Raw genomic sequence first — 19,272 nt, 5'->3', positions numbered from 1 at the left:
TAAGTAAAACAATCTCAGAAAGTCCCTTGGTTGTGCCGTTTTTCCTCAAATGCAAATAAGCCATATTTTGTAAAACAAAACAAACAAATGACTATCAGCTGAACACCACTGCTCCAAAACTGCATGTACAAAACCCTCTATTAAAAAATGAGCACAATACAAACCGTTGGCTGAGAGTTGTGCTTAATACTTCTTTTCAATAGTTTCTAGTTCAAGATGCACGCGATTGTTTTCTTCTAAGTTTAAAGGAACGTCCACAACATCATATTTGCAGATGCTAATTAAGTTTTCATAATAAACCTGCCATTATTTAGTTTTCTCTATGAAAAAAAATTCTATCTAATAAACGTTTCACACACAAAAGTTTGTACAACTTATAAATACAGGACAGCTTCAATAAGCTCTATTGTAGGACAAAACACCCTGAAGGACATTTATTCTATGATGGGTTACAAAGAGAGAAACCTTAAACAGCAGCAGATTTGACATTTTATTAGAAAAAGTTCTACAAAGGAAAAACATTTAAGATTTTTTTTTAAACCCTTCAATAAAGTCTACATTAAATTGTCTTCTTGAGGGGAAGAACTCCTTGAGAGTTTGAGATGTTTTTCACCTAACAATAAAGTTTCTGTTTTTTTATTGTGAGATTTTGAATATGAAAAACAAATTCAGTATGTTTAGCAAAGTACTTTTTGACTGATAGCCAGCTGTGCAGATAGTTTCCACCTCTGAACATGTGGCATGTGAAAGCACAACCGGATTTAAAAATGGAGTCAAAACCTCTACCTTGGGGAGGTAATGTTGCTGGTTAATCTTTTAGTCCTCACCATCCCCCCCCGGTTATTCAGTGAGGTAGAAGTGCATTTTGTCATTAATGTTCTTCCGTTCTGGATTAAGGCGCTTCAGGATCTGCGCCAACACGTTAACAGTCTGGTCGCTACTCAAACCTGTACGCTTGGTCTGAAACTTCTTCAGCAGGTCTTTGGTGGTCATTGGTTTACGGATTAAGTAGCGCCGAACTGCATCTTCCGTTAGCTGCACATCACTGTGGAACAGATACAAATACAGTTTTGACTTCATTCACTCGTTAATTCTATGTTTAATTAAAAAACAAACAAAAAAAAAAACTTTAGCTTTTGATGTCAGTTTTTTTCAACTGTGATTATTAACCTAATATTTCACAAAGGCATAAATACTGGTAAAAAAAGTACCTAGAGCTAGGTGTGGATTTTCCTGATGGAGGCTGAGGTGTGCTCTTCCCAGAGGGAGCAGGGCTCTGATTGGTTGGCTCCATCTTCAGTCTTTTGGCAGCTGGAGAGTCAGTGCTAGGACCCTGAGTCTGTCTCTTACCTGTGGAAAGGGGACATTTGTCGGAATGGAAAAAAAAAAAAAAGGGAGTACGAGAAGTGAAGCTTTATATAGATGTAGTAATCTGTTAAGAGTGTGAGTGTGTGTGTGTGTGTGTGTGTGTGTGTGTGTGTGTGTGTGTGTGTGTGTGTGTGAGAGAGAGCAGAAACCTTGCTCCAGCTTGCTGGCAGCAGCACGGAGTGTATTGGAAGTCGAGGCGGAATCTATGGATGGTGTCCCAGGACGACTGCCGGTCCTTGAGCTGCCTGCAGAGCCACGGCCACCTCCACGTTTCGGAGGTGTGCGCTTCTTCTGAAATGAAAGTCCAAGAGATGTTTTGTTAGAAACAAAAAGGAAAAACCACTACCAACATATATATACAGAACCACTCACACAATCGTCATGCCAATAAATTAGCTGATCATTTAACTAGTTTTCATAAAAACACATGATTAAAATCACTGTAGCTTAAACAAAGGCACATTAAGAGCTAATGAAATACTAAGTATCCATTTATTCTGCCACACACACTCTAATCACCATGAACAAAGCAGAGGCAGTCTCTCCCTCGATGTCGCTGTCGTCTGAGCTGTCCGATTCTCCACTGCTGTCTGTGTCACACAAAGCCACGCAATTCAAATCAAACAGAAAAGAGTGCCATGACACACTGTTCATTTTTAATCAAGATTTCTCTCTGTGCACCTTTTTTCTTCTTCTTTTCCACTTGGACTGGGGTTTTCTTGCCGTCCTCCTCTTCCTCCTCGTCTTTTGCTTCCTCATCATTCGGTTTCTCCTCCTCACTCTCTTCCTCACTTTCAGATGCCTCATCTATCCCTGTTAAGCACAAATGTGGAAAGAAAACAACCTAAATACTAATACGTAAAGCTAGAAATTTAGAGCCACTGACATTTACAAACTGAAAGATACAGCACATCAGTGAGGATTCTTGGTGGTTAAATTGCAGTGACGTAAGCACGCTCAATATCTTAGGATATAATACATTTCTGCCATGGATGTTAATGTATTCTTTAAATGTAATTAAAACATTGGTAGAGTTCAACTACCTTGAGGATGCTCTTCTTTGCTGGGCTTTCCCTTTTCTGGCTCTTCATCGGAGCTGCATTTGAAAAACAAAATATATACTATTAAAAGTAAAAAAAACCTAAAATATGCATAATGTCATTTAAAATTAGTCTCTGTATGAGATAATGTAGTGAATCAGACCTGCTCTCATCTGACATGTAATCCACTTCTAGGCCTTCGTAGTCACCATCGTCGCTGTCTTCCAAGGCCTCCTTGTCACTGCTCTTCTTCTTCTTCTTTGCCTTTGCCTTCGCTTTACTGGCGTCTTTCTTCGCTTTTGCTTTGCTCTCTCCATCTGTAACAAGAGTGATTCCAAAGTTATGCAAATAAAAAAAAGAAAAAAAAATACATAAAGCTGAGCATGTAGACAGAAGACAGGAAAGTCCAAAAAAAAAACCAAACCCAAAAGGCAGCGTTTTTTTCCCGCCATACCTTCACCCATACTGCTGTCACTGTCATCGCTGCTCATCTCCAGGTCATCTTCCAGGTCGTAAATCCGTAAGTCACCCCCTCTCCCTCCCCCCTTCTTTTTCTTCTTTCCGGATTTTTCAGCCTCATCTTCCTCATCCTCACCACGCTCCTGTTCACGGAGACGTCTCTGAAGCATAATGCTGAAGTGATTCACCACTTTGTTCCTCCTGTGAAATAAAGTTCTTAACTAATATTTCCTTTTGACATAGTTGCACAAAAGGGTTAAAGTAAGTACTTATCGTTTTCTGTCCAAACCATGTGCCCCTGAACCTGTATTCTCTCACCTGCCCCACTCTTCCTCAGCCTCCTCAGCAGTGAGAGTTCGGTGCTTGGCCAGCGGGGTGAAGTTATACCAGCCGTGGACAGGGAAGGCCTCAAAGGCTCCGTCAGGACACTGTGTAAAGATGTAATAGGATGCATTTTCCGTAACGCCTCCCTTCTTTATACCTTTAAACCTGACACATACATGAACAGAGAGGAAAAATGTGGCTGTTCAGCAAACAGCAATGATCTACCATCAGGCCTGTATATAGTCCCACAGATATAAATTCTGAAAACAAGTTTTTCCAATGTTTAGCTTACCTGCAGAAATTCTCCACATATTCCAAATAATTGAAAGATTTCTTTTTAAAAAACAAATTATAACTCATGTACCAAAACACATCAGTGTCAGGCTAATTGTTATGTCTTTGTGTTTCTTTCTGGATGGAATGCAGAGAAAAGAAGCATTAAAAAAAAAAAGTTGCTCACCTCTTGCCTGCCTTCCCGTTGACCCTGAGAATCCAGGGCTGGTCCTCCACTTTGAACTCACGCGTCACAATACCATATTTTTTTCGTCGTGATTCTTCACGCTGCTTTTTGCCAAACTCACTACCAGCTGCGCCCTCTGCTGACTCTTCTTCCCCATATATCCGCCGGGCGCTCATGTCTCTTTCCATTCGAGCCTGTGTTCAGAGGGAGAGATCTGAAGCTATAAATTGTTGCAGCAGCTACTTAATTAAGTTATTTGTCATTTAGACTTCAGACTCTCTTTACTCTGCAATTTCTGTTTTGGTTATTATGCTGCATTTCATCTCACTCTCATTACTGACTGCAACCTAACCAATGCAGCTCCAACTTAGTAATGTTTAGCCCACCTGTGTCCAGGTTGAACAGTTGACTCTATCACCGGCATTGAAAGCCATGATGTTGTATTTCTTGGTTGTATTTCTATGGGACATAAAGAAATGCAAAAGGACAGTCACTTTACCTTTTCGGGTCATGGGAGTAGCTGCTGGAACGTAGCAAACTTCAAGCAGATTTTTACATGACTCTACACATGCTACATATATACAGTGCAGCAAGTTCATTGCCATAAGTAACTGCTAAGAGGTATAAAGCAAAAAATGCAAGCAAATAAGTTCTTATAAACTCTGCAAAGACATTTAATCCTTCTTCCAATGGAATATATGACAATGTTCTCAGTGGATACTCTTCTTAGGGGATGTTAGTCAATGTTACTCACTTGGGGACTCGCACTGTATATTCTGTGGTCGAGGAACTGCTGCCCCCCTGTAAGTCAAAAAGATCTTTAATATAATTTGAAGGTTAGGCAGAACTGAACCATTTAAAACTAAATAACTACAGAACATGCAAAGACTATACACATACAGTTTGCCACAAGTATACAGCATTGTATATGGCACATGTGAGATTGAACGAAGAGCTGAGAGTTAAGTCGAAGCTTACCAGGGACGTCATGGTTGGTTGGTTCTCTATTTCTGGATTTGCTCACCACATCAATGATTCCTTCCGGCTACTTGGGCAAGCTAATAATAATAATAAAAAGACAAGTTCAGAAGCGTCAGGAATTGTTTTATTCGGGTTAAATGAAAATACATATTAAAGTCTAGAGCTCTAAAGTAGTGTTGTGGGCATGGATCTCTCAACGAGCTAACGTTAGCGTGCGATTGGTGTGTTAAAAAAAAAAACAACGACTCCTTGTTTTTAGGAAGTTAATTAAACTACTGACTTACAATAATCACGGAAGACCAAAACTGATGATGTCTTTCAATAGGCGATAACATATTTTTGGGTTACATTTGAACAAGGTTCTACTGTTAACTCGCTTCTGATGATAGAAATCCACAGCAGCTAGCTAGCTAGCTAACTAACAAAAGCGCTAAGCGCCACAAGGATAACTCAATCCAGCCTTAAACTGGCGCGATGGCGTTTGTGAAACGAATGAATACGCAAATAAACATTATGCAGAGATGCACAAATCTACAGTATTTGTGTAAATAAATAAACGTTTAACCGAAATACAACCACACTGATTTACCGGTGCGTACACTCCGGTAATCCCACTGGGTCTGTTCCCTTCAGTTTAAATAGTTGTAAGGAAACTTCGACTAGAAACTTTGGTTCCCGTGGTTGCACTCCATCCAGTGTTCGTTGCTTCAGTTTTTTTCTTAGCTCGCAGATGATCCAGTTGGCCCTGCTTCCACCATGACTCCACTCTGCCCACGGACAAGACGATAATTAGTGCCTTTGTGCCTTTTTCTGCACGTATGTAACGTTAGCGGTAATTATTACTGGAATGGACGTTATGTATTTCAAACTTATTCATAAAGTCTTTAAAACATATTGCAAAAAAATATATAATAATAATACAAAACGAACATTGAGTTAGATTGTACTTTGTTTCCTGCAATTCCCTGGAGACTGCTGTGCATTTATTTTGGCATCGCCCATTTACCAAAATGTTATGTTTGTAATACATCAACCACATTTATTATTATTTTTTATTTCGGGAAAAATGTACCGTACACCTCAGAAGTATATCACCAATTTGCTAAATTTAATATCCATAAACGTAAGTTCACTAGCAATAATGACCATAAAAACTATTAAGCTATAAACAATTAAATTCTGTAGGTTAAAAATGTTTCTTAAATTATCCCCCCAGCACTATTGTTTTTTTTTATTTTATTTTTATTTTTGTATATTTACTGTAAATCAAAATGACTGTAACCCTGTTTAATGAAAATAAAGAGGTTGCTATAAATGATATACATTAGTCATACACAGGTGATCAAAACGCGAAATTTACAGTTCTTACTAACTCTATGGTTTTACTTTTATTTTGAAAGTTTTTAACGGAAGTATAACAATGCCTGTGGCTGGGTTGTAGTTACTCAAAGTTACCCACAAGAGGGCGCAAACGGTAATGTTATACATGCTGTTACAAGCAGGCCCTCTTTCTGTCAGTCACTGAGTGTTCTGCCATGAAAACATGATTATAGCCACCTCTGATCTTCAAGAAATGTTTTCAGGAAATCTCTTTAGTCCCATTTCTTCTGTGTGTAATGTCCATGATGTCACAACAGTATAAATACTATAAATACTGTGAGTGCGGTAGAAAATAACAGAACTAGGTGGGCAAACTAACACTAAGTAATATATGGAAATATATAATCTATAATTCCTTACTCAAGACATGTCAAAGTCGCCACCTTAAGACACCTTACTCTTTTCCAGTCTTTTTTTCCCCTTTGTAATTCCAGTGATTTGTAAATTATTTACATATTATCTCAGATGCTCTGCAATGTCCACTAGTTTTACAAGACAAATTGATGTGCACTCTGTCACCGAGGGTGATTAACTCTTTGTATCCCTACTAAGCATAAATGATGAATAATTCCATTTTTTTTGTTTTTCAATCTTAATTATTGCACATTTTAAAATGTTGAGCTCAGATTTCAACCACTGGGAAGTGCTGAAAGAGAGGAGAGAGAAGAGAAGAGCAAACGAAAGACTTTTACAGAGACTTAAATCAAAATATCCTAGAAGACTATCCAAGCTTTCATCATTTGAAGTATTTCTTCTTTGTACAGCAACATTATTATTAATAACATAATAATTAATAACATAGCTTAAGCATAGCATGGCATATGAAAAAAAAATAGGTTTAAGAGGAAACATCAAATCATGCAATGGATGGTACAACTTCCCATTTTCTGCAAAGCTGTGAAAAAATCGACCATCTTTCACCGTATTCTAGACCAGTCCATGAGTGTATGTGTGGCGAAAACACACAAGCAAATCCCTTATGCTGTGAGGGGGGTCATTATGGCATGGTTTGGATCCCCCTTAAAGAAAATCAACACTCGAGATCAATACGAAGTTGTTCTCATGGATCTCCTGTATCCTTCAATTGGACATATCTGCTCTTGTGGGAACGGACTTTTTCAGGATGCTAACCCTCCCTATCCATGATGTGACTCATACTGGCCCTTCATGGTCACTAAATGTCAAACCAGCTGATACTATCATTTATAGGAGCTTTTGGATCAACAAGTTAGTCAGTGATCTCCTCTACTATCACCAAAGCACTCTGTGAGAGAATATGTTTTAGAAGAACGTTGTTCCCTTCCTTCCCCCAAAGTCCCTGAGATGTGTCCAATCAAAGCCAAAGTGAAATTTACAGACACTGTTCTGACAGCACATGGTGTCCAAACACCTTACTAAGACACTTGATGCTGGTCTGTCCTTTGTCAGCCATCGGTATTTTAATCAACACAGCATCAACTACACAACTATGAAGCTAAATATTACCATGGCTGTACCGAACACATGTTGGCTGACTAGTTAATGCTCATGATATGATAACAAATCAATAAATAAGGCATATTGTAGACTTAAGGTATCATCCACACATCTCATCTTGAAAACACAATCGCTGTTTTAAATTTCTTTTTTTTGTAGAGTTACAAGGCTGCTCTGAGCTCTCTCTCCCCACCTCATGTCTACATATAAACTGTGTTACACCTGAAGGTTTTCCATCCCAAACAGGTACATTTGCATTGGGGTTTGCATTGGTGCCAAATGTTGTAAAAACACTTTTTGGATCTTGTGCAAATTTGAAATATGTACATATAGGTAGCACAAACAAAGATGACTTATGTTTCACACAGTGGGAACTGCAATGATGAAGTGCTGCGTCTTTTTACTGCTCCTGGGTGAGTTCACTTATTTTTTTTATGGAATTATTAAAGGAATCAATACATAAAATTAAAGTTGCAGAGAAATAAACAATGTTTAACTTTGTGCTTTTCGAAAATGCAGATTTGTTTTCCTTGCCATCAGTATGAGCACCAGTTCTACATTGAGCTAGTTTCTCTAATAGGCTTGTACTTTGCATTTAATCTTGTCTTAGATCATGTGAAGAGTTTATATAAGGCCTTACAATTTGTTCTTTATTTAAACAGGTTCACTCTTTTTCTGCTGTTATGGTGATTTCCCTCCTGGTATGAATGTTTTTTTTTATTGTAAATTGTAAAGCAGATTCTAGATACATTGTTTATGCATGTTGATAATTGTTGATGTTTAGTCCTGTTTTCTATTTCATGCAGGTTCCTGTGATGGATACACAAATATAACAGAACCTTGGCGCAACTTTTTATATAAATCATCTTCCTTCCCCGGCTACCCGAAGAATGATTCGCAGCTTGTTGGGAAGTGGTGGCGCTTCACAGGAATTGGTGGAGACCAAGCTGTGTCAACCTGCTTTTCAGGCCCCGTTGGTGGTGCTCAATACCCCATTTATGTTCCATTAGATTATCCAACAACTGAAAATCAGACCATAACTGGGACTGCATATGGGAATGTTGCAGGCTGTGGTGGTTATAGTTTTTCCCTGAAAGTGGTTCTCTGTCCAGGAAGATTCTACATATACAATCCAATAAATCACCCATATGCTAATTTGGGTTATGTAACCTGTAAGGAATGATTAATTATTGTTGACCTTCACACTATATTGATGTGTTTTATTCAGTGGTGTATTATTAGAGAAGAAGTCCTACTTTTATCTTTACCTTTGTTTTCGTTTTTAGATCATTCTGGGTGTAAACCAGACTCGTGCGGGCCACTTGCTGAGTGTTCACCAGTGAGTTCTGGAGGCTGTATTTGTACTTCTGGGTATCAGATGCCCGAAAAGGTGCTTCCCACTCCGGATTCTTATGGTTGTGTTGGTAAGTGCAGTTTTCATCCTCTTAACTGTAGTAAATTACAATGTGAGCGTGCTGCCGTCAGTCCGCAGTGTGCAACTTGAACTTTCTGTAACATCTCTTTGCAGACATAAATGAATGTCAGACAACTCCAGGAATCTGTGGTCTTTATGCCAATTGTACAAACACTGTTGGCTCATTCTTTTGTACCTGTCAGACTGGATTCACAGTAACTACTGCAGGATCACCAGCTGGAGCGTCCAACCCATGCATAGGTACTATTTCATCTGTATGTATATTTCTGTTGAGATGCAAAGGCCTTGATATAGTCAACTTTGTATAGCATTTGAAACATTGTTTCTTTTTTCATGAAATAGATGTTAACGAGTGTCTTGAAAATATCTGCGGTAATGGGACGTGCACCAACAACATAGGGAGTTATGTCTGTATCTGCAATAAAGGCTACTACTTTCTACCCGGTGTCAAGCCTTCTTGCCAAGGTTTGTATTAATGTTGTCATGTCACAGTCTCGAAATGCACTTTCACCTGAAAGCTTATCATTAAAAGCATCAGCAAAACTTTGTGGCTTTAAATTTTTAGTGAAGAAGATATATAGTAAGGCATTGCACTTTATGCCATCAAACATCAAAAATGCTCTTTAGGCAGACAACAAAATGCCATCAGTTAACATCTCCCCATCTTTTCTGGACAGGTCCCGTATAATGAAAGAAACATGGTTCTTACCCATTATTAGTTAAAAGAAGTGAAAAAAGCCGGTTCTTTTTGTTAACCTCATATTTTGGGGTAAAAACACTTTTTCCTTGTTTGTTAATGGTTCCTTTCTTATTATTAGATGTTGACGAATGTCTGAACGCCACCGTTTGTGGACCCGAAACCACTTGCACCAACATACCTGCATCCTACACTTGTGCTTGTAAAGTGGGTTTCCAGCCAACTGATCCAACCAAGGATCCCAGTCCAATCAACATCTGTATTGGTATTTGCACTGATGAAAGACATTTTTCAGCATTTAAACTTAGATGTAACATTGCAATTTGACTGTATATAAATATATAAAAAACAAAAACTGTGTGGTTTATTGTTTTACTTGCCCATCTTGGATTCGGCAGATGTTGTTGAGTGTGTCCAATATGAAGAAATCTGTGGTCCTAATTCCAACTGCTCAAACATATACGGATCCTACCTCTGTTACTGTTTATCTGGTTACCGTTTGACCGACGGAGCAGTGATAGCCAGCATCAACAACCCGTGCATAGGTAGGTTTATGTGCACTAATGTTTTTACTGTCATATATTTCACTTTTATGAGTTTAAATGTGTCCCTTCTCTCTATTCAGATATAGATGAGTGTACTGAGACGCCAGGAATATGTGGTAAACAAACTGTGTGCACTAATGTACCCGGGACCTTCTATTGCTCTTGTCCAGAGGGATTCTTCCCTTCAACTGGAATTCTGTGGACATTGGGTGTCTCATACTGTGAAAGTAGGCTTCAACTGCAATTAGTTACACTATATAGCACATACTGTCATATGTCTTTAACAACTACAACATGCTGACTTTGTTATTTTCTTTTACATTGACTCAACAGATCTTCACAATGTAATAGATGGTCTAAGCCCCCCAAAAGTAAGTAGTGCTGGCAAAGTGGGACTATGAAGGAATGAAGCCACAATATATTACAAAAAAACATTTACATTTTACATTTAGTCATTTAGCAGACGCTTTTATCCAAAGCGACTTAAACGTGAGGTGCAAGGCAAGCAAGTCAAGGAGAAAAAACATCAAAGCAAGGACCTATCAGAATTTCATGAGATATGAGATGCAGGTGCAAGAAAGAACAGAAATGATTTTTATTTTTTTTTAAATAGATTCAAGTTCATAGGAAGATGGGGAAGAGTTCTGTTTTCAGCAATTTTTTGAATATTGGGAGTGAGCTTGCAGAGTTTTGGAGCTCGTTCCACCATTATGGGATCATTGCGCAACACAGAAAAAGCAACACTATCTGGCACATTTAGATTTTTCTGCTCCAGCCCCCGATGAGCCTCTGCAGGATAAGTGATATAGATGTTGGGTGTCATTACTGATGCCTCAATAAAAGCTGTTGCTTGCTAATAGTGTGTAAACTGAATTTAATACTGTATGTAATACTGATTTTACTTATATCTTAAAATTTGACATTTGATATGTGAGTAGATTCGAAAATATGAGCAGAAATGAAAATATTCGGATATTTTATGTTGCACAAAGTTTTGAATACTTTGCAAACAGGCTGTAAACTACCAACCAACTTAAGCTGGTTTAAGATGAGTATATGTCTGTGTATTTACTGCAGGGGCAGACAAAAGTGGAAGCTTTTCTTGGCAACATCAACGGACAACTGAAAAACAACAGTGAACTCGTCATACCAGGAGCGGTAAGCATGAAAAATAAAGCTGTGGCCTGACTCTAGACACTTACAAAACCAGGACTGTCACTGCTAAACTCTTTCAGTTCTAACTGGTTTCATGTTATTCATTCTCCATTCAAGTGCATTTACAAGTTTCTTTTCCTTGTGCTTCCTTTACAGACTGTGATAAACAGCTTGTCTGCATCTATGGTACTTGTTCCACAAATAACCTATTTCACTATACTTGTTAAGTCTGTGGAGGAGTTTTGTGTCCTACTATGTGTTTGCATCATCAATCAGGTCAGTTATTTACCACAAACATTTTACTCGTTAAAGGCAGTGTCAGGCATCGGACCACATGCGACATCAGCCGAGCTGAGTAGTGCGGGGGACGGGAAGACCGGCAATGCGATTCTTGGCATTACACACAATTTAGTGTCTATTATGTACCAGCCAGGTCAGAACCAAAGCCAGACAACTGTGACGTGCACAACAGTGGGTAAGATTTCTTCATCTTAGTATATTATACAATATGTGTATTGGTTGGATCCCAAATAAGGTTTTAACGCTAATATGTGTGTTAGATTTAAGTCTCAAGATGGTTAAAACTGAGAGCAACAGCAATGAAGAGAACTCTGTTCTGTCAGCTAAAGAAAACACCATGCAAATCAACATGGAGGCTCTGGCCAGAAACAACAATGGTGAGAAGAAGCTCAAGGATATTAGCAGTTTGCTCTTTATAAGAATTGCGCAAGTAACTTTGTATCTCTGCTATAGGTACTACATATTATGTGTACTACCACTGTGTTTCTCCATTTCTTGAACTGTTGATGTTGCTTTTTTACTACTTCCTCCACCACACTAAATCACTCTGTGCAAACTTTATATACTTGTTGACAAATGCATGTTATCATTGTGCACTTAGGCCAGATTGATGTTAATTTGTCTGATACATTAGACAAACTGAAGACAATGTGTGTCACAATGCACATGCACGTATCTAAGACACGCTGATGTTCGATATAATAGAATAGAAAGCGTAAACTGTAATAAAGTTTCTTAAAGTGACCATGTCGACGTTCCCAGGTTCTGCTGCTGTGGCCTTCCTGACAATAACTGGGATGGAGAGTCTTCTGAGTCACGAATACTTTCACACAGAAAACTTGACAGAGATGTACTCAGATGTCATCACCGCAATTTTGCCCTCAGTGAATAACACCAACCTCACAGAGCCTGTCAACTTTACCATCCAGCACAAGAAGGTGCCGACAAGTCTATTTCAATAACTTTACTTTACAGTCTGTTAACATTTTTCATCATCTTTTTTTATGCAATTTCATCAGACAGTATCTGAGTCTGGTATGATGACCTGTGTTTATTGGGAGGACACAACAAACGAGCCAGGTGGAGGAAACACAATGGGCTGGTCAGTTAAGGGCTGCTGGGCTACATTCACCAATGAAAACTACACAGTGTGCAGCTGCTCTCATCTCTCCACATTTGCCCTCATCCTGCAGATAGCAGAGGTATAGTTTGCAAATTTGTGAGCAAATATCCACCTCACGGCTAAAATCAGGTTGGTCACAATGTGTGTTTGCCTGTGTGTCGTGTCTTTCTAGCCTCAACCGGACGAAAGTTTCTTAGAATGGCTGAACCGAATGTGTGTGATTGTTGGACTATTCTTCTTTGCCTTGGCTATCCTCACCTTCCTCCTTTGTAGCTGGAACCCCAAGATCAACAACACAGCCCGTCTGCACCTCTGCATCAACCTCGCCTTGTCTCAACTACTGCTGCTGTGGAACAGCAACTATGTGGATCAAAAGGTGCACTAAGACAAAGATAGAGATTTTTAATTCTGTAAACCCTTACAGAGCCCAGCTGAGGCTAACTATTACTTTTAGATGATATGTACAGAAGCGATTTACTGTTTTCAAGTCTCTACTTATGGGTTTCCACAGCTGGCCTGTAAGGTCATGGCTGGGCTTCTTCACTTCTTAGTTGTTGCGAGTTTTGTGTGGATGCAGCTGGAAGCCCTACAGCTTCACCTGTTGGTCCGAAGGCTCTCCAAGGTGCAGGTCATCCAAAGAGATGGCCTCCCCAGACCACTTCTCTACCTGGTTGGCTACGGAGTGCCATTTGTCATCGTGGGTGTTTCTGCACTGGTGTATTCTGATGGCTATGGTGCTACAAATGGACAGTGAGTAGCCTGTGAAATTCAGATAGAGTTGTTGCCTTTCTGATGATCTGTGTATTTAAATGAATTAGTAGGTGTGTTAAACTGGATAATAGCATGTAACAAACAATTGACTTGCAGGTGCTGGTTGTCAACAAACCGCAGATTCAACTGGGCTTTAACGGGACCTGTGATTACTATTCTTGGAGTGAGTCTGTTGGCGTCTTCTAATATTAACAGCTGCATTGAGGAATAAGTGGGGTCCCTCCACACTCATCTTAAATGTGTTTAAATGGGTTTTTCTCTTCCAGCTTAACTGTGCCTTGTTCGGTGCTACTTTATGGAGTCTGAGACCCACCTTGGCCAGCATGAGGAGTGATGTCTCTCAGTCCAAAGACACAAGGTGATGATTTATTGGAGTGTATTTTGCTAAAAAGTCTCATGATGACTAGGGTTGATTTGTTTCGACTGCAGTGTAAGCAGGAGTGCAAAGATTGTGAAATTAAAATCGTGGGGAATGGGAGAGACTGTACTTTAGAGTAAAAGTAGGCACATGTGATTCTAGGCGCAGAATCATTAAGTATTTGACACTCACTTTGTGTTTGCCAAAATAAAAGTGTTTTGAGTTAAGCACGATACAAACTGCTAAATATATGCAGTTAATGAACTGGTAAAAATAATTGTGATGAAAAATATTATAATTTATGTTCCTACATATAAACAGTGGGCGTCATTTAAACACTGTTTTCCCCTTTTTTGTTTGCAGATTGATACTGTTCAAGATCCTGGCCCAATTTGTCATTCTGGGCTGTACCTGGATCCTGGGCTTATATCAGGCTAATCTTTTCTTTAAGGTCATGTTCATAATCCTTAACTCCCAGCAGGGCACCTTCCTCTACATCGTCCACTGTCTGCTTAACAAGGAGGTAGACTTGTTACTCACTTCTGTTTTGATTTAGAGAGCACTGGCGCTTAATGGCAACAATAAATTCCAGCCACCCACCAGCATCAGTGTAACTCGAAGATTTGTCACTTCTAGGTTCGAGAGGAATATATAAAATGGCTGACCTGTTCTTTCAACAAGCCAAGAGAAGGTGGATCTGTGGTAAGTTTCAGTAAGAAGACAAGAGTGCATGATACAGTGTGTTACAATAGATGAAAAAGTCAATAACATATTTTCAGCAATCACACTAATAATGGTGAAAGTGGTCTCTTTTGTTTTTTGAGGTCTCTTTCTAGACATTAAGACTACAGAGATACAAAATAGTAAACAGAACAAGTCTTCCTGATTCATACATCCAGGCATTACTACCGATAGTCAAATTACATCATTACTTCCTGATCATCCCCACCTGGGTGATCATGATCCACCTGGGTCTTTTGTTTTAGTACCCTGAAAAAGAAAATCTGCTGTAGATTATCGTTGAGCAGTGTTGCCTGCATTGTAAATCCCATATTTGAATGGCACGTAAAAAGTCTACAAACACTGTTTTTTCAACAGAAAGATGCACCATCAGTTTCTGAAGACTTGGACAAAGCTGAAGAAAACGGTGGTTAACGGAGATGAAATGAGTAGGACAAAACTGAGACAGAAGAACAGAAAGAGAAATTGTAGCTTTACCCATCTAAACCATCACTCATTATTGTAGCGATTGAAGCCGATTAAATGTATATGAGTATATCCATGTCTACTTCAGAAATCTTCTATTATTTGTTGGGTCATTTTCTAATTTGAATGGTGGAATTTACACCAAAAGCTTTTCATAGTATCTGAAATTACCAAGTAGAAATCATCATAATTGTCAATGATTTTTTTGCTTAGTTAAATGTTATAATCCTTTTTATGCAGAAATTAAAACCCGCTGTATTTCTATTAAAGGTGGGTATGTTGACTCTATAGTTAGTGCTAATTTTGTTATTAACGCCTCTATTGTAGAGATTTACTGAAATGACAAATAGCATTAAATGGCAGATGTCAGGACAACCGGTTAGCCTCTGCGAGCGCTCCGAATAAATCTGATTTCAGTTCAGCTCTCTGAGTCTCAGTTTGTTTTCTGATCAATTCAAAAGATTTGCTGAACGCTGAAATTTACCATTACCATTCATCACTGAATCACTGGATGTTACTACTGGTCTCAAAGTCTCATTTAAATCGGAGAAATCTGAAATCGTGAGAAATATTGAAATGACTAAATATGTATTTAAAAAAAATACACATTTATCATTATACCCAAAGTTTCAACTGCATCTCATGTGACCTGCCATAAACAGAGGCCAAATGGCCAAAGCTGAAACTGTTTAGTGTGAAACAACAAGTTGAACACAATGAATGAGACAAACTCTAAAGATTAGTTCAAGTGACAAATGACACATCATAAAATATGGTTAGCATTACAATACTGGTTTATTGAAGCTTGGTATGACAGCTGGAGCCCAACACACATCTGTGACAGAGATGCCCTGTGACTGCTTCTTTCCCTTTCCCCAAAAGTGGATTTGCATTAATTCTTTTTTTTTGCATGCACTGCACCAAGCCTTATACAACAGTTTTTGGGTGCTGTGCAAATTTCACAATGTAGACATTTGATAGTCAGGACTGATCAACAGATTTCGGACTGGACCTGTCACGATGAACTACTGTGTCTCTTCGGTTCTCCTGGGTGAGTGAATGCATTTTTTCTTCTAATTTAGTACTCAGTGATTCCAAGCTTGCAGTATAAACAAAAGGCATTTTAGTAGTCTTAGTTTATGTCAAAATGTCTTATTTGTATAAGGTAGAAATGTGGAGATCAAATTTTAAGATGTGTTCAAAATTGAGTTTTGCCATTAGCAGTTTTGGATGAAGTACTCAAAAACTGTGGACAGTTGGGCGACTGTAGCTCAGTTGGTAAAGGCAGTCGTCCACGAACCACAGGGTGAGTGGTTCGATGTTATGGCTATATGTCGAAGTGTCTTTGGGCAAGACACTGAACCCCTAACAGCCCATTCCCATCCCCAGCTGTGCGTCAGGAAGGGCATCCGGCGTAAAAACTGTGCCAAATCAACATGCTGACAATGATCCGCTGTAGCGACCCTGAACTCACAGGATAAGCCGAAAGGACAAAAAAAAAAAAAATAACTCAAAAACTGTGGACCAGTGCTGCTTAATGTTTGGGCGGACATTAAGTAATTAAAACGATGGGTTGAAGCTAATGGACTATATGATCTGATTCTTTTTTCAGTATTTGAAAAGAAGAGGTAGGCATCGCCAGGTCCAAGTTCAGGAAGCCAAAGAATAAAATTTACTCTCTTTGAGTACTGCTAATATGTTAAATAAATAAATAAAAATGACTATATGTCTGTCTCTTTAGTGATTAGTTTTCATTTAAAAAATTTAAAAAACATGTAACGCAGCTTACATTACAAATGTAGTGAAGTAAAAAGTATAGCTATTTGCTCTTAGATGTAATGGTCAAAGTCAAAGTAGCCATAATTAAAGCTACTTAAAGAAACTACAGAAATGTGAAAAATGTACTTAAGTAGAGTAACAAAGTACTTGTACTTCATTACTTTCCACCACTGGCCATTAGTGACATTATCTATGTTGGTAAATAATTAGAATCAACATAAATCATGATAATATTTATTTTACAGACATTTGCTTTGTAAGTATTAAGACAATTTTCTCATTCTAATGAGATCCTATCATAAAATCTTCTAGTTATTCCACAAAAGCAAAAACTAGGAAAAGATTTCATAAACACGAAACACTTTGGCACCTCTTAGCCAAATGGGAAAATGCTGCATGACATTATTTCATTATCATAATAAGAGGTGCTAGTTACAAACAACTGGTTATAATGTGAAGAAGGAACTCGGACCATGAAAAGGAGGAGGAGGAATAATTTCTCTGTCTGTCATAACACCATGAAAAATATATCATCAAAAAATATGAACGTTAGGTTTTATAGTGCTATTGCCAGTGATATAATCCACTGAGATATAAAGATGCAATTAGCGGTATAACTGTTTTCATGCCGTTGATTGTTATTTCTGATTAATTTCCGTTGTCTCTGTTTGTTCTAGGTCTTCTATTAATCCCTGTAACCAGTGATTTTCCTCCTGGTATGAATAATGTTTACAGAGACAAAATAAAAAAAAAAAGATTTGGTCAGAGGTCCGAAATTATGTGGTAATCGAACTCAATTGTTTGCCTTCATGCAGGCTCCTGTGATAAATACACCAACATAACTGAACCATGGCGCAACCGAGCCTTCACATCTACTTCCTTCTCTGGCTTTCCTAAGGATGATGGAAGTCTAATTAACCAATGGTGGCGCTTCACAGGGATTGGAGGAGACAGAGTTATTACAGACTGTGTGTCACCTAATCGGGGCGGCACTGAGCACACTGCTTACATTCCGTTTACCTATCCAACTACTGGGTCTGCAACTCCAGCAACGGGGACGGCGTATGGGTATTCATTGGGGTGCCGTGGTATAAGTTTAACAGTGAATGTGACTCTCTGTCCGGGAGGATTCTACGTGTATCAACCCTTAAGTCACCCAGTTGCCTCCATGGGATATGTGACTTGTGAGTAAAGGCTACTTCTATTTGTTCTGTTCAATTTCACTGTGACAACCTAAAGCATTAGTGGGCCAACAAGGTCTGTTTGAAAATGTAATATTGCGAGAAAGAAATATCTTTTAAAAGATAAAGAAAAACATTTTTGTGCACAATCATCTTGAGGTCAGGTGGTCAGTGTTGAAACTCTCTAGTTCAAAAGAATAACTTAAACAGAATGAATAAGTGAAAACTGACACACATTATTCCAATTTATATGTATATAATTAGCATTTGTCACAATTACACAATATGGCCAGCATTAAAAATGAGATGCTGAGTGGCTGCATCTTTTGCTCTTTTTGGGATACAAAATAAACATTTTACAATCTTTGGGTGCTATGCAAATTAGCCCATCGACAGCCAAGGCTCACCAGCAAACATTTGATTTGACGCTGGACTTGTTACGATGAACTGTCGTGCCTGGTCACTTCTCCTGGGTGAGTGAATTATTATTTTTTTTTATAACCAATGAATAACCATTTCCAAAGATTAGAATAAAAGGCAGTTCATTATAGTACTTCCCATAAAGCTAATTCAACATTCCTTTTTAAAAAGTGCTATTAAATTAATACTTAATGTGTTTATGTAGTGTGTTTTGGCTTTACTCATTATTATTGTACCTGAATTTTTACACTTGATATGAAGAAAATGTACTGCACTTGAGAAGAAGCCAGAAAATTTTCTGTATGATTTAAACTGTCTGATTTTTATATTAATTGTTTTATATAATCACTCGTTTGTCTTTATGCAGACTCTTTTGGCAAACACACCAACATACCTGAACCAGGGCACAAGAGCTGACACCTACGTCCTCTTTTGGCTGTCCTAAAGATGGTCCTACACAGTGGCTGTAGGAGACAGAACTGTTACAGGCTGTATATCAATCAAACATGGCGGCAGGGTTAAATATAGATCACATTGAAACCTGGTAACATAGATGAATACTAGAACTGTGTTCCTATAATAAATATGTAATAGAGTTGCTCTGTGATAAAATATCCAAAGCACCCAAACCTTATAAAGTCTGTTTCGGGTCTGTGGAAATGCAAACCTTAGATAAATCAGAAAATTTGGGTTTTTTTTTAAATGACAACGGGGGAGTATAACCCCCTTCTGCCCAACCTGTTACATAGTTAGTACCAAAGTTGTTACTCTCCAATTTGTTGTTTCTAATTATGTCTAATACACCTAATATTTG

The 19,272-nt window shown here is 38.4% G+C and overlaps 2 protein-coding genes across 3 annotated transcripts; one reads left to right on the top strand and one right to left on the bottom strand.

Annotated features, from left to right (window-relative positions):
• Positions 1 to 477: 477 nt before the first annotated feature.
• gtf2f1 (general transcription factor IIF, polypeptide 1) lies at positions 478 to 5,376 on the bottom strand. 2 transcript variants are annotated; one of them, XM_067477838.1, is made up of 14 exons: positions 5,222 to 5,376; positions 4,630 to 4,709; positions 4,406 to 4,452; positions 4,038 to 4,110; positions 3,652 to 3,845; positions 3,186 to 3,356; positions 2,863 to 3,068; positions 2,572 to 2,725; positions 2,412 to 2,464; positions 2,050 to 2,181; positions 1,888 to 1,958; positions 1,518 to 1,659; positions 1,212 to 1,350; positions 478 to 1,045 (listed from the first exon to the last, which is right to left on the bottom strand). In XM_067477838.1, the coding sequence occupies exons 2-14, from the start codon at positions 4,639 to 4,641 to the stop codon at positions 841 to 843; spliced, it is 1,599 nt and encodes a 532-aa protein (XP_067333939.1). In that variant the 5' UTR covers positions 4,642 to 4,709; positions 5,222 to 5,376; the 3' UTR covers positions 478 to 840. The 2 variants fall into 2 exon arrangements, with proteins under 2 accessions (XP_067333939.1, XP_067333940.1); XM_067477839.1 differs by lacking the exon at positions 5,222 to 5,376 and adding an exon at positions 4,917 to 5,207.
• A 2,434-nt stretch (positions 5,377 to 7,810) lies between these two features.
• LOC137100569 (adhesion G protein-coupled receptor E1-like) lies at positions 7,811 to 15,581 on the top strand. Its single transcript, XM_067478461.1, has 23 exons — positions 7,811 to 7,901; positions 8,151 to 8,189; positions 8,295 to 8,660; positions 8,775 to 8,912; positions 9,017 to 9,163; positions 9,266 to 9,388; positions 9,742 to 9,885; positions 10,019 to 10,165; positions 10,246 to 10,392; positions 10,499 to 10,536; positions 11,243 to 11,323; positions 11,477 to 11,506; positions 11,633 to 11,795; positions 11,881 to 11,997; positions 12,383 to 12,558; positions 12,640 to 12,822; positions 12,916 to 13,119; positions 13,255 to 13,493; positions 13,611 to 13,677; positions 13,781 to 13,872; positions 14,236 to 14,395; positions 14,509 to 14,574; positions 14,971 to 15,581. The coding sequence occupies exons 1-23, from the start codon at positions 7,844 to 7,846 to the stop codon at positions 15,025 to 15,027; spliced, it is 2,982 nt and encodes a 993-aa protein (XP_067334562.1). The 5' UTR covers positions 7,811 to 7,843; the 3' UTR covers positions 15,028 to 15,581.
• Positions 15,582 to 19,272: the final 3,691 nt, after the last annotated feature.

This window comes from Channa argus, chromosome 15 (assembly GCF_033026475.1).
Source record: "Channa argus isolate prfri chromosome 15, Channa argus male v1.0, whole genome shotgun sequence".
Taxonomy (NCBI): Eukaryota; Metazoa; Chordata; class Actinopteri; order Anabantiformes; family Channidae; genus Channa; species Channa argus.
Note: the sequence above shows the minus strand (reverse complement) of the source record. Positions and strands in the feature narration are given on the sequence as shown.

What these genes read in the sequence shown, in the direction of transcription:
- gtf2f1 (XM_067477838.1), bottom strand. An exon ending in GGAAAAGAAGAAGAAAAAAG is followed by an intron (nt 1,959 to 2,049) that starts GTGCACAGAGAG and finishes TGTGTGACACAG; the next exon opens with ACAGCAGTGGAGAATCGGAC. An exon ending in CTGCCTCTGCTTTGTTCATG is followed by an intron (nt 1,660 to 1,887) that starts GTGATTAGAGTG and finishes CTTTCATTTCAG; the next exon opens with AAGAAGCGCACACCTCCGAA.
- LOC137100569 (XM_067478461.1), top strand. Translation starts at nt 7,844, where the DNA reads ATGTTTCACACAGTGGGAACTGCAATGATGAAGTGCTGCGTCTTTTTA. An exon ending in TTATGGTGATTTCCCTCCTG is followed by an intron (nt 8,190 to 8,294) that starts GTATGAATGTTT and finishes TATTTCATGCAG; the next exon opens with GTTCCTGTGATGGATACACA. An exon ending in ACTGTCTGCTTAACAAGGAG is followed by an intron (nt 14,396 to 14,508) that starts GTAGACTTGTTA and finishes TGTCACTTCTAG; the next exon opens with GTTCGAGAGGAATATATAAA.